At 52.9% G+C, this 13,215-nt stretch overlaps 6 protein-coding genes across 6 annotated transcripts; 3 read left to right on the top strand and 3 right to left on the bottom strand.

Moving 5' to 3' along the window:
- Positions 1-101: 101 nt before the first annotated feature.
- RHO25_006607 (uncharacterized protein) lies at positions 102-1,661 on the top strand (the record flags this gene model as incomplete). The annotated part of the gene is made up of 1 exon (XM_023597423.2): positions 102-1,661. The coding sequence occupies one exon, from the start codon at positions 102-104 to the stop codon at positions 1,659-1,661; it is 1,560 nt and encodes a 519-aa protein (XP_023452494.1).
- Positions 1,662-2,234: 573 nt separating this feature from the next.
- Positions 2,235-2,951, bottom strand: RHO25_006606 (uncharacterized protein; the record flags this gene model as incomplete). Its single annotated transcript, XM_023597422.1, has 1 exon — positions 2,235-2,951. The coding sequence occupies one exon, from the start codon at positions 2,949-2,951 to the stop codon at positions 2,235-2,237; it is 717 nt and encodes a 238-aa protein (XP_023452495.1).
- A 4,764-nt stretch (positions 2,952-7,715) lies between these two features.
- Positions 7,716-9,108, top strand: RHO25_006605 (uncharacterized protein; the record flags this gene model as incomplete). The annotated part of the gene is made up of 5 exons (XM_023597421.1): positions 7,716-7,806; positions 8,095-8,257; positions 8,310-8,463; positions 8,513-8,672; positions 8,723-9,108. 5 exons carry the CDS (start codon positions 7,716-7,718, stop codon positions 9,106-9,108), a joined length of 954 nt encoding a protein of 317 aa, XP_023451755.1.
- A 967-nt stretch (positions 9,109-10,075) lies between these two features.
- RHO25_006604 (uncharacterized protein) lies at positions 10,076-10,783 on the top strand (the record flags this gene model as incomplete). Its single annotated transcript, XM_023597420.1, has 2 exons — positions 10,076-10,290; positions 10,354-10,783. The coding sequence occupies 2 exons, from the start codon at positions 10,076-10,078 to the stop codon at positions 10,781-10,783; spliced, it is 645 nt and encodes a 214-aa protein (XP_023451754.1).
- Positions 10,784-11,123: 340 nt separating this feature from the next.
- Positions 11,124-11,890, bottom strand: RHO25_006603 (uncharacterized protein; the record flags this gene model as incomplete). Its single annotated transcript, XM_023597419.1, has 2 exons — positions 11,124-11,781; positions 11,829-11,890. The coding sequence occupies 2 exons, from the start codon at positions 11,888-11,890 to the stop codon at positions 11,124-11,126; spliced, it is 720 nt and encodes a 239-aa protein (XP_023451761.1).
- Positions 11,891-12,302: 412 nt separating this feature from the next.
- RHO25_006602 (uncharacterized protein) lies at positions 12,303-13,064 on the bottom strand (the record flags this gene model as incomplete). Its single annotated transcript, XM_023597418.2, has 2 exons — positions 12,303-12,954; positions 13,009-13,064. 2 exons carry the CDS (start codon positions 13,062-13,064, stop codon positions 12,303-12,305), a joined length of 708 nt encoding a protein of 235 aa, XP_023451760.2.
- Positions 13,065-13,215: the final 151 nt, after the last annotated feature.

Raw genomic sequence — 13,215 nt, 5'->3', positions numbered from 1 at the left:
TGCATGGGCTGCCATGCGATGTTTCACGTTCCCACAATTTTCTCCATCCATTGGACTCGAGTTCGTTGGTGGCGCAGAGATCCGGGCGCATCAAGAACATCATGAGCACTCCCGAGCTGCGGTACTTGCTGCGCGTCTTACAAGATCGCAACATACCGCTTGGCGAAAAGGAAATTGCATGGGCTTTTGAAGACAACAGAACCAGGGGTAAAGCTGCGTCCTGGGTGAAAGAGTATCTCGGGTCATCGACACTGCTCAGTAAAGATGAGTTACGCTTCTACGAAAAGCATGGTATCAGCACTGCCGCGGGATCTGGGCCTTCCGGCAGGCCATTGCACGACGATGAATTCGAGGCAGCCATTGATTCGCTGGAAGCGAGCACAGCTGCCATTGAACGACAATGCCAAATGCTCGAGCAGCAAAAAGTGGCTCTGCAAAAGCTCAAGTCCCAGTCCGGCAACCATGATGCCGAATTTCTTGCTCGAGAGAAGCGCCACCAGAAGCTCGCGCGCGAGAAAGCGCAGCTGGACCTCGAGGTCGATGAGCTTTCTGTCGGCACCAAAGACCGCCTGCGAACATCTATGAAGCAAACAGATGCAGCTATCGGAAGCCTGGATGGAAGCGTAAACCGCCTGCTGGAAAAAGATGACCGGCTGTTGGACGGACTTCAGAAGCTGCTTCCAAAGCTGGCAGATACCTCGCTCGACAAGGACGAAGCAGCTGAAGTAGAGCAACTTTGCTCCAAACTGACGGATTTGTCCGTGCAAAGTATCCAAGCACGTCTGGACAGCACGTATCGCCAAAACTTGCTGCAGTATAGTCGCCGCGGGAGTTTGACTGGCACGCTTACGGAACCACAAATCAAGCAGCGTGAGACGCTACACGCAGAGCTGGAAGAGCTGAGCAGCGAGATTGAAGGTCTCGTCACTATCGTAATAGATAGCCAATATCGGAAATCATTGAAGACGGGAATGCTTTCCGCTCGAGCGGAAGGCCAGGCACAAAAAGCGAAGCTCGCAGAGTACACTGTCTCAGCACTGGTCTACCTCACCTCCCGACTGGATGCGATCAGCGGACACATACAGCATCTGCACTCACACGGTGCCGCTCTTCGTTCCGTATCGAAGACGCTCGAAGAGACGACTGTTTCGGAGCAAGCTAAATCCGGTGCCTTCAGTCCCACGAGCCCAATTGGAGGAGAACGACATACGCCGGCCAAAGGTCTCAAGCCCTTGAGACTCGTTCAGGCCAACATGTCCGATGCGCAGGATCCTGCCATTCCCTTCCTTCGCGAACATGATATCCGCGTTGCAGACCCCATTGACAACGCCAAGCTGTTGGGATCCCTCGACACAACGGTGCGTGAAAAGCAGGAGAAATTGACCACACTACGCAAGACGACGGAAGAAACGATCACAGAGGCAGTGGTCCAATCTGTGGCAAAGAGTGAATCCAACCTGCACGATCTGCTCAATGCAGTCTATGCACACTCTGAACATGGGAAGGCACAGCTTATAGATAATCGAATTCAGGCCGAGCTGGATAAGCTGGAACATGAGACCCAAAGGATCGGCGACGAGATGCGTGAGCTAGATGTCGATGCGATCGCAAGAGATGTCAAGAGGAAACAGGAGCAAGCATTAAGGAAGCTAGAAGGATGATTCCGAGCACGCTGTTTGTACGTGTAAATCTGACCAGTCCCTGAATGCGAATGCGGACGCAAAGGACGCCAATACACCTTACTCACGCCAAGTTTAGATGTACCGACGTACTCAGACACGAAACCAACGCGTGTCTACGCCGTAAACAGGAACAGGCAACCAGCTCAAGACAAAATGCAAAGCGTGAATTGTATACAAGTTACAAGCTCCGCCGCACCCGCGCCTTTGCTTGATCTGACCCCTCTTTGTCTTTGATCTGCAGAAGTCATTGAATACAACACCATCACGACTGACTGGGGGTACCACGATACTGGTATATACAATGTTGTCACAAATTTCCAGCATAAAGGCGAGCAGACGCAGAAGCTAGAGGGGCACAACGAAGGAGTCAATCCGGTGGCCTTCTGGCTTGATGGGCATGTGCCTCTCTTCTCTTGTATACTTTGACAGGTGTTGAGAAAATACCGACACCTGATCAATTGGACTCCTCAGGAGCACTATCTCCACTATCTAATGCCGGTCGTACCCACCAGTCCCGTTCAGCGATCCCTATGGGTTCATTCCCAAATCCTCCTAATTAGCACCACAATATCCGAAAGCTTCAATGATCAATCGCACAGCAATCGCGACGTTGGTGACGACCTGAATACCATCTATCTCGCAATTGTTCGCGCCTTGGAACCAATTACGTCGTGGAGTGGCAGGAATGTCCCGATTTGCCACCATGTTGTTGGGATCATTGCGCCTGTTTGAGACATATCGCAATTCTGTACTGAACTCTATACCAATTGGACATTGACTGCGGTTGACAATGTAGAAAGACATTTCTTCTCTTTGCAGTTCAGGATCGCCGGGGTCCACGACCGTGTATGTGTCGGCGTGCAACTCGACTCGTCCTGAATCGCCGGGTGTGTTGATGGATTGGACATTGCCGTTGATCGGAACGGCGACATCCACCACATGATTCCTCACCTGCGATCGTCCAGTGATTTCCCTCTGGCAGATTTTGTTGAAGATGTTTTTGCCGGGGTTTTTGGCGAGTGCTCTCGTGCTGAGTAGCTGAGGTTTTAGGCAAGAGAGTAAGGTTGTGCGTAGAGTAGAGCCATCGCGGGATTCCGCAGCTTCATTGGTGTGCTTTGAATTCAGATGCCAGACAGCAACATCTCTTTTGCATGCGTTTTCGTCGAATCTCGGTGCAAGTAATGGGTATCCGGAGTCTTGATGATCAAGGTAGGCGGCAAAGGTACTTTGTAGTGCCGAAAGTAGGAGGATCATGTTGATAATCTCCATCTTGACACGAAGTATGAGTATAAGAGGAGGAAGTCGAGGGTATTTTCGAAAATTCTTGTGCGATGTAGGTGGAAATGTGCCGATTGTTCCCGTCTTCTGCCTTGCTTTTTCTACAGAGGTATCTGAGATCTCTTGCGATATATATACGCCATCAGACGGATACTGCGCATCACAAAGTGGGCTAGAATCGAGTCGTGATTCCTACTACGGATAGCGACTCTCAGGGCTCGTGAATGTTGGTCGAGTATAGTTTAGGCTATCCCTGTTAGGGCACTACTACACGAGACGTGAGTGTAGTCCAGACCTTCTCCCGGTGCCATCGACAGTTGAACCGTCAAACCGAGCCATGTGTTCTGCGAACTCTAGGTTTTCCTGTAGGTTTCGCGCGAGATGCTTCTCAGGCGCCGAATGGTCAAGGTGTTGCGGGCCTCTGCGGAGTTTGTCCATATGCCCTTAGCTTGCGCTGGAGGATGAATTTCGGGTCCGACCTTACGATTAGGGCACTACTGGGCCGGACGCAAATATAGTTCACGGCATCTGGATCAGAATACTGCTGCATCCCAAAGCTACATAGACAACAATGGTGCTAAAGAAGGTAACAAGTACATTCGGGTTGAAGGCAAGGCCGGAGTCGGACAGTCCGCGTCGGTCTAGTAGATGCACGGTATCGCCGCAGGGGTGCAAAGCCTAGAGCGATCTGGTCAGCGAGGTTCAAGAGCACCCAAACGCCAGAGGGCAAACAAATGTTGGGCTTTGCAGGAGCCTGAGTTCACCGGATACCAGGATCAGGACGTCTGTGGCCTTGCAACATAACTGAACCGTCAAAGGTAGTGGTGTATCATTCTCCTAGGATGAACATCGTGGTGGTTCTCGGAGGAGGAAGTCCCGGGTCCAGAGGACAGCTAACCGCGGAGCGTGGCTCACAATACGAGAGTGAACGGTGTTCAACACATGGAAATTCGCTGCCTACACTGCGTATTGGCGCAAGGGATGCCAGAAGAACCGCCTAGTTCGCTGTCAGCTTTCCGGGTTGGAACATCTTCAGCATCGTGCTCCTGCATGGGACCTCGGATTTCCTGCCTTACCTGCTGACTGGCGAAGACTCGGCTGCGGTTCTCCTCGCATCGTCCAGGTCATCGAGAGTGTTGGTCAAGGCACGCTGTAAGTCGTATCCGATCCCAACGCCCAGAGGCCCTAAAGCTTCCGCGTCGAGGACAGGGCTCTCATAAGCTGACATTCACCATCTCGACTTCCCGAACCAGACAGAACAAGGCAGAGCGCCCGCCCGGCCACAGCTGTATACGCTCCTCGGCAGCTACGTCGGCAGAGCTGATCATTGCAGCCCTACATCAACCCGGAAGCTGGATTCTGGAAGCAACGTAGACGAGGAGGGCTGCAAGGGCGTCAGTCTGGAGACTCGTAGACAGGTGTGAGGACCGATACGAACAAGACGACGGCAGCGGTCGCCCGCGCACTGCAACTGGTCAGTAGTCGCCGAGCTGCGGGATTCTGTGGGAAAACTCCTGCTTGCCACGCGAGTGTCTCTCCATGCATCTGTTCCGAGCGCATGCGATGTTATTTCTGTGTGCGGAAACCGAAAAATCGCGTTATATTTCGTGAGCAGCGAGGGTCTCCGTCGCATGAGGTGATGACTCCCACGTGGCTCGCGAGCCGGGTGTCAACAGCCTGTGCGGCAGCTTCGATGCCACTCCTTTTGTGTCGCTCACGTCCAAGTGCCACTCCAGAACGCCAGCATGTGCCACACATAGCCTTCTCCACAGGCTCGACCATATCGCAGCTGGACGGCATTCTGTACAATCTTACAATGAGTTGACTGGTCTTGTCCTTTCAATTGCAATTCTCCGAGCTACTATTCGATGAATTCTGGCAGCGGAGGCAAAGCTGCATCGGCGCAGACGGGATCTGGGTCATCGAGTATTCTGCTAGTGTCAGTCTGCTTATGGCGACGAGCCTTCTGGTGAGTCATCTCCCTCTATGCTGTTCGACGCTAAAATGGAGAACAAAAAATAGCACATCGCGCGAACAGTCCTTGCTCAACCGGCAGTCATGAACTGGCACTGCCCTAGCAAGCCCTTCATTGCTGTCGCGGATTATGGCTGATCGCCCATTTTAAATCTACACCACTGGAGAAATTGCTCGGAATTTTTCAATACTCGTCTCCCGAATCTTTGTCCAGGCGCTTAAGTCAATGCGCATTGCAACGCTTGCAAAGTGACCGGTCTGGTCCCGCGATGGCTGACTGAGTTGTGAAATGCATGAGGCCGCTTCCAATCAACACCTCGATCAAACGGGCACTAATGACCCGTCTATCGTACGATTCGTCGCATTAAAGAAAGAAGGCCAGGGACTGGAAGATGGTCGATGGGCAAGCAGAGAGATTGGTTCCTCGCCATGTATAGTGAGATAGACGTTTCCAGTTCGCATCTTACGCCTTGAGAGAACTCACGATGCTCGACGTTCTGAAAATTATCGCGCAGCGATCGCGGACGGCGAGCGGCGTACGAGTTGTGCCTGTGCACCGTCGACGCTATTGAAGAACGACAACGAACCTCATTTCGAATTTGTTGTCGCGAGGTACGTACTCTGAGACCCTTCCCCTTTGGATTCTCGAGAGACAGAAGAGATGAAATCTGACGATTGTCGATGAAGTGAAATGAGATGAGGCAGCGGCAAGACGGCTCATTACTTGATGGAAATTCGTCGTATTCATCGTCGTCGTGGTGAAGGCAGTCTTCTCACTGTCGCGGCAGTCAATGTATGACAAGCAGTGAGCACAACTTACCTGGCGCATGCATAGTTGTAGAAGTCGTCTAGTAGTTCAGCTAAGGTAGCTATTGCTGCCGTCGTTGTCCGCCCGTCGGTCCAGCGACCAGCTGACAGTAGTAGGCGGCAAATAGCTGTTCGTTCCTAGCGCAGTAAGCACGCGAACAGCGACTAGCGCCGCTCCAACGGCAAAGCACGTCCTCGAGCGGACGGCTCGTGCATTAATGGCCACACGTCATCCCCTTTTGGGGATAAGGTCTGTGCAAAGGAGAAAGGGAAAATTGCCATCTTGATGCGGTGGTTGGGTATGGGAGGAACTGTTCCGAGCTTCCGCTGACGCGTGGGTGGTGAGAAGTGTGGTCCGCGGCTGCAATGGCGAATATATTTCTGTGATGGCACTGATGGCGCAGGTTCGTGCACAAAGAGTGGAAGGCAAGTAGTAACGGCTTGGCGATGTTGATGCCAACTGTTGAGAGGTGAAGTGGTCGACGACGTTGTGACTGTTGCACCGACGTGGATATCCTTGCTCCCCACGAAAAAGTCTCCAAACGATTTGCAGGTCACGTTGACAAGGCTGGTCCAAATGTCGCGTCACGAATAAGTTACCAACAACTCTAAAGTGCACACAGAGTCGTCACGTGTAGAGCAGACAGGCGGCTGTTTTGCTCGGCATTGCGAACTAGGTGATCTACAGGCCCATTGGCTCAAAGTAGATTGACTGATCTCCTCGAAATGGTCTCATTGTGCTGCATGATGGGGTGATCTTTCAAACATTGCCGCGCCAGAGAAGAAGGTGAGGGTGAAGGTTATGCACAGCGGTGCTGGGATGAGAGAGCATATCGATGGAAGAGGCTTCTCGTAGGACTCTGTCGCAGATACAGTGCGCAGGGCCAGGGACCAGGTTTCGTCCAGGTTGTCTCATTTCTGAGGCTTGTCTCTCGATAGCGTGAAGAGGCTGAACGAGCCTGTCGTCGAGGTTCTTGCTGACCATGATTTAGGAGACCAGGTCGAATTCGACACCATATCACGCACAATTGATGTGATGGAGCCTAATTCCAGTTGACAGAGCACACCGTACTGCTGGCGCCGTTGGAGGCGTCGATTTGTGTTTCGCGATTCGGCCTCTACCCCGCCTCGCTACCCCAGCTTCACGTCGATCATCCTCCGCTATGGCCTCGACTTTATTTCGACTAGCGCCAGAGGGCTTTCCACATCCGCCTGTCCGTGGACAGGAACATCGCCGCCAGCAGGAGGTGCCTGCACCGCCATCGAATGCATCAGATCACATCGGGGGCATGCACGCCAGTTCCTCCGGAGCCGCCATACTCGCGTTCTGATACCACAAGAGCAGTCGAAACAGCTGAACATAGCTCCCACGAGTTCAATGGACGAAGTTCGCACGAATCGCGAAATCGGTGCATCGCTCGCCCGGCCTGCACGCCTTCCGGAGAGCCGCCTGCATATTGGATGCGCAGAGCGCTATTCGATAGCCACGGCAGGGTCCCTCCAACCGCAGACTCGTCTGCAAAGGGCACCATGCCCGCTCGGGATAGCTCGCTGGCGCCCCATGCACGCGGCGACGACACGACGCGTGAAGGGGAGCAGAGCTGTGCTGCGGTCGTGATGCTCTGTCCATCAGATGGCGTCGGCGTTGCTCATCCTGTGATCACCTGCTGTCGTTGCACTGGCCCGCCAGTGGCCCGCCAGACCCAAGCAGGCAGGGCCATAGCGCGATCGCAGCCACTCTGCAACCCGCTCCTAGGTTCCGGCAACTTCAACGTGTGCGGAGCCGTCGCTCTCTTTGCTTTCGATGATCTGTGCTTTGCGTAAATAAAGACAGACACGCCTCGTGCCCTGGCCTCTGCTCGTGTCCCCTTTTGATCCTACCAATCTTGCTTTGCTGTATCATTCATCTTTGATTCACAGCATTGCCATTGACCAGCTTGATCAGTTGTGCATTGATCACACAGCGCTGCCATTATGAGTGACACGTACAACGCTACTGCCAACAACACCAACCTCACTGCCCCAACGGGAGCCGGTGCTCCACGCGAAAAGGACTTCGAGAACGGTACGTGTGACACCCACGCAGGCCAGCCTGGCAACTTTGCCACAAGCAGCGCGACCGCAACCACGAATTCGACAGGTATGACTGCAGTCCTCGATGTTGAACACCATCCCTCGAGATTGGAGTCATAGCATAGCTTGAGGACGCAGTTGGCGCAATCTTGTATTCGAGAACGCACAGATGCAGGAGTCGCATAATTTGTGCGACTCTCGAATTGTGAACACCTGCTGGCGTGGCATTGTTGCCAGCCGCGCCATTGCGATGTGAGCATCATACTAATCCAACATCCAGGATACCACCTCGACAAAGATATGGATCCAGATACCGCGTTGAGGAAGATCCAGACCTCTGGCAGCATTTCCATCTCGCCAGAGCTCTTCGAGAAGATCTACCTTTCGCCACAAAACAAGGTCGCAGGTGATCTCCGAAAGACCTTCGGTAACCCAACACCTTTGTAAGTTGACCTGAAGCTCAACAGCAGCGCCTCAGGCTAATTTTCCTCGCAGGGCTCTCGTCGGTTTCTTGCTCTCTCTCACACCTTTGTCTTGCGACTTGATGGGATGGAGAGGAGCTGGTGGCAATGGTGCAGCATCCACTGGTGTCTACTTCTTCTTTGGTGGTCTCTTGATGATTCTCGGCGGTCTTGGTGAATTCATCTTGGTAAGTTTTTTCTGAGCGCAGAAAACGTACCAGGGCTAACAAAGTCCAGGGCAACACCTTCCCATTCGTCGTCTTCAGCTCCTTTGGTGCTTTCTGGCTCCAATACGGTGCGACCCTTCAGCCTTTCTACAATGCCTGGGGCGCATACGCGACACCTGGCGAGGAGGTGACAACTGGTCTGACATCAGTGGGCTTTAACGCATCTTACGGTATGTCTCCAATCTTCCAATGTTGATCGCACCGCACTAACACCGCACAGCCTTCTTCCTCGTCTTCATGGGTGTCCTGTGCTTCTTGTACATGATCCTCTCCCTCCGAACCAACTTGGTCTTCTTCCTCATCTTCTTGTTCCTCGTTCCATCCTTCGGTCTCCTCGCCGCTGCCTTCTGGCACTTGGCTCAGGAAGCAGAGGCAACGGCAGCAGGAAACATGGCCGCGGCTGCCTCTCTCGCGAGCAAGGCTTCCACCGAGGTCATCGCGGCAGGTGCCACCACATTCGTCGTCGATATGCTCGGCTGGTACATCTTCTTCGCCATCATGTTGGCCGCGCTCGACTTCCCATTCCAGCTTCCCGTCGTCGATCTGTCGCGCTTCATCAAGGGTGCTTCGGAGAAGGCCAAGTCGAAGGGCGAGTACGAGGCTTAGATTATGATCAATGGTTTGACGTCTCAATATGAACAGAAGAGAGAGGATAAGAGAGCTATGATACCACAATGATGTTTATGAATCTCGCATTGCTCATGAATGCGACAACTGTAATTAATTGTACGAATGAAAGAATCTCCTCGCAAGATGCGAGGAGAGGTCAAAACAAACTACGTTGCCTACCTTGTCGCCCTGCACACGCCATCTGGAGTCGTGTCTTTGCTAATTGTGCAAAACCCGATGTCGTTGGTTGTTTGAGAAAAAGTGCACCGTGCAAGTTCCACAGCTGGTGGGTTGCTTCCATCAAACACCCTTGCACTTTCCGGAATTGCTGAACAGAGTAAGCCGGAAGTCGCGACACATCTCACGTCTTTCTCTTGACCATCACCAACACATCCACACACTTCTTCCCCAGCTTCATCTTCACCTTCACGTTCTCGCAGCCAGGGTCCCAATAAACTCCTACAGCTCTCGTTACGTCGTGCCACCAAGCACGCGAGAGCTGCACCAGAGCTCCCAGACAAGCTTCCATCCTGTCCGATCGTCCGCGGAAAAAGATCAGCAGAGATCCTCATGCACATCTGTGGTGGACATCTAGAACTCGACCCCTCACAATGGCTTCGAGCCTCTTTCTGACAATTACTTTGTCCGACGTGTCCCACATCGCATGCGGATCACTGGAAGCTCCGAATGAGCTTGGTCGCGGGGTTGAGGAAGAGCTCGTGAAACACGGCAGTGTCTCCGGTGGTGCTGCTCGTGATGATGTATGTGGTGGGATAGGTTGGACGTCATGGCATTGGAGAGTGGTCTTAGGAGAAGAGCTACTGCTGCATTGCGTGTTGAGTATTTGGCGTAGACATGAAGAGATCACTGAACGGTAGGAGAACTCAATAACGACACTTTCTTTAACACTTTCTATACCTACTACTTTACCGTATTGACAACGCAGGAACTGCAATCGAGCACCATGCCAGCCATCAAGCTCTACTTCCTTCAAGCCTCACGCTGTATCCGCACAGCATGGCACCTTCACGAACTCGGCCTCGACTACGAATTGAAATTCGCCCCACGAGAAAATAATGCTGCTCCCGCAGATTTCAAGCAAGAAGCAGGAGGATTAGGCAAATTCCCTACACTCGTGGATGAAGGAAACGTGTTCTACGAGAGTGGGAATATTTGCGAGTACGTCAACTTCCTCCCTCCTCGACACGCACCTCGCCCTCAATCCGACTGACACCCCCAAAGATACCTCTCCGACAAATATGACACCTCCCACCGCCTCCTCCCACCCGCAGGCTCTCCAGAACGCTACAAAGTCCTCCAATGGGTCCACGCCGCCGAAGCGACCTTCATGCTCCACAGTCTCGCCTGCTTATACGCCCGCTGGAACCAACAAGACGGCGACGTCTCCAAGACCATCGCAGGACTGAGCAAAAACGTCATCAAAGATTTGGATTACTTGCAAGCGGAATTGGAGAAGAGTGGAGGGAAATTCTTGTGCGGGGACAAATTGACTGTGGCGGATATCATGATGCAGTTCTCTGCGAGGTTTATCTTGGAGAGGGAGTTGGGGACGCAAGGAGGGAAGTGGCCCGGGATCGAGAAGTGGTTGGGGGAGTGTGAGGGTACGGAGGGGTATAAGAAGGCGGTGGAGAAGACAGGGCATCAGTTGTAGAGGTAGGAATGTAAGTGATGCGTCACTGTGAAATTCACTGCTCGTTGCGACCTCTCTTCCATGCTGACCTGGATCTGCAGAAAGTTCGATCTTTGCTTGGAAGCTGCTCATCTCTGAGACCCCCGAAAGTGGTACTTGTATTCGCGTGATACTGACTGGATATGCCACAGATCACCTCCCACAATGAGTGTTCTGTGTGACTCGCGCCATCTTGTAAGGTCAAGCTCTGCGGATAATCCATCCTCTCGAAGCCTTCGATCCGGTGGAAGCTTGCTGGGTGTCGAACCTCGAATCCATAATCTCATCCACGGACCCGCAAACGTTCGGTGCGTCGATGTAATCACGATTCCCGAGATCGCTTGTTCTTGTAGCAGTTCTCTGCTCCAGGTTCGTGCTCGTGGAACTCGCAAGCCTTGACGTCTTCTTCGAACTGTCTCTTCGATGGACGTCCACGCGTATGCATTGCCATCACCATCTCATGCAGCAAAGCGTTGGGTTCACCTTCGGTCTCCAACATTTGGACCCCACAGTGCGTCAACATCGACTGGACGAACAAAAGCCTAAGCGATGCACCAGCGACAGTGTTCTCGTAGAGATTCGTGCGATCGTTCTTGCAGAAGCTCCAATACCATCCGCCGCGAAGCGTATGGAATTCGTTGGCCAAAGCGTCGGCTGCAGCATCTTTGTAGTCGACGTCTGATAACTTGTCGCCAAGCAGGTATGCTTCAAGCAGTCTCGTGTCGCAGCTCCACTGCCTGCGTTCGGTCTCAGGCTGGTTGCTCACGTACAGCTTGCCGGAAGTGAGCCAATTCAGATAGGTGTTGAAGGCTGCTGGCGAGCCTTCAGGTAGATTGATGGTGCGCTCCTGGCGTTCCTTCCATTCCTTGCCCAGTGCAGCGTTGAAGAACTTCGAGGATCTCCGAAGTACTGTTTCGTTGACGTAGAATCGCTGAGATTCGTCCGAGCCGACGTTCACAATGACGGGCGCGGCAGAGAAGCTGTCGTCGGTCAGTCAATTCTTCATTCCAAGATGGCGATTACTTACTCGATTGCCGCGCTCGCGAGAGGGAGCTCTGGCGATGCTGACTTCAAGCCACTGGAAGTCATACTATATTGCTGGGTTCGTGGTTGAAAGCGGCTTCCGATGAAGTAACGAGGAACGCGTGGTTTGTGGAGTGAGTCGATGTCTGTTGCACCACAGAGGTGCCGTTATGAGGCCTTCACTTGCGAACAGTGGCAAACGCCGCTAGCGCTGCCGCAGAGCCACCTCAGCTCACTTCTACTCTCATGATCGTGGTCTTGCCGTCTGAAAAGAAGCTTAGCTCGTGTAAGATGCGACCGACTGTCTACTCGCGGTCTCAATTACTTCATATGTCGTCCATGCGCTTTGTGTATGCCTCTTTGCACATCGAGCAGACAATCTATCTCCACTGCCACAACCCTGACATGAAGCCGAGCATTCCTCCAGCTCACGACTGTGCAAGTGTCTCTGGCCCAGCGTGCTTTGAGTAGATTCCCTTCAATGAAGCCTGGTTCTGTAGCAGTTGTCTGCTCCTGGGGCATGCTCGTGGTACTCGCAATCTTCAACCTCTTTCTTGAACTCCTCCATCGCCTTCGATTTTCCTTTAGCGAGCTCAACGCTCAGCTCATATAGCGACGCCGGCGGTTCGTCCTCCGACACGAGCTCTGCCAGCTTCGATGACATGCTCAATTGACGAACCAGCATGCGACGAAGGGTAGCGCAGCTTGATGAAGTGTTGTCATAGAGATATTGGCGCAATTCACTGCCCAGAAGCCAACGACCTTGGCCCGAGCGTACGCTGGCGAAGAGAGAAGCGGCTGCGTCTGTGACTGCGTCTTTGAACTCAGAGTCGAATACCATATCTCCCGAGACGAAAGAATCGGCGATGTTGTCGAAGATCTGGTTGTCCGACATCCAGACTTCCTCTCCGTCTTCCAAGAAGAGCTTGCCAGTGAGCGCCCAGTTTAGGTAGATGTTGAAAGTATGAGGCTTCATCTCTGGAAGTCGTACTTCCCTCTCGTTTCCCTCCTTCCACTGCTCCTTGAGAGCTTTTTCGAAGAACTTAGAGGTCTTGCGTAGCATCGCTTCGTTCACATAGAAGCACTCAGGCTCTTGGCCAACTTTGATGGTGATGGTTCGGCTCTTGAAGCTAGAAACCGCAGGTCAGTGACGCTTTGCATAATGGACCATGTTGACAACGTACTCGTGGGCATGCGCCGCCGGCAGCGCCTTTGTCCAAATCGATGCTGATGGCGACATGGTGGAGAGAGCGAGAGTCATGGTGCTCCAATGACCGGACTGATCTAGTGCGTGACGGGCCTGCGCGTGCGTCGTTGGTTCGAGCGCATATGTGGAAGAGAGAATTTGTGTTGGGACAGTGAACGTTTGTCAAGTGCGTTCCACCTTGCAT

This window comes from Cercospora beticola, chromosome 4 (assembly GCF_033473495.1).
Source record: "Cercospora beticola chromosome 4, complete sequence".
In the NCBI taxonomy this organism is placed as follows: Eukaryota; Fungi; Ascomycota; class Dothideomycetes; order Mycosphaerellales; family Mycosphaerellaceae; genus Cercospora; species Cercospora beticola.
The sequence above is the reverse complement of the archived record's forward strand: the minus strand, read 5'-3'. Positions and strand labels throughout refer to the sequence as shown.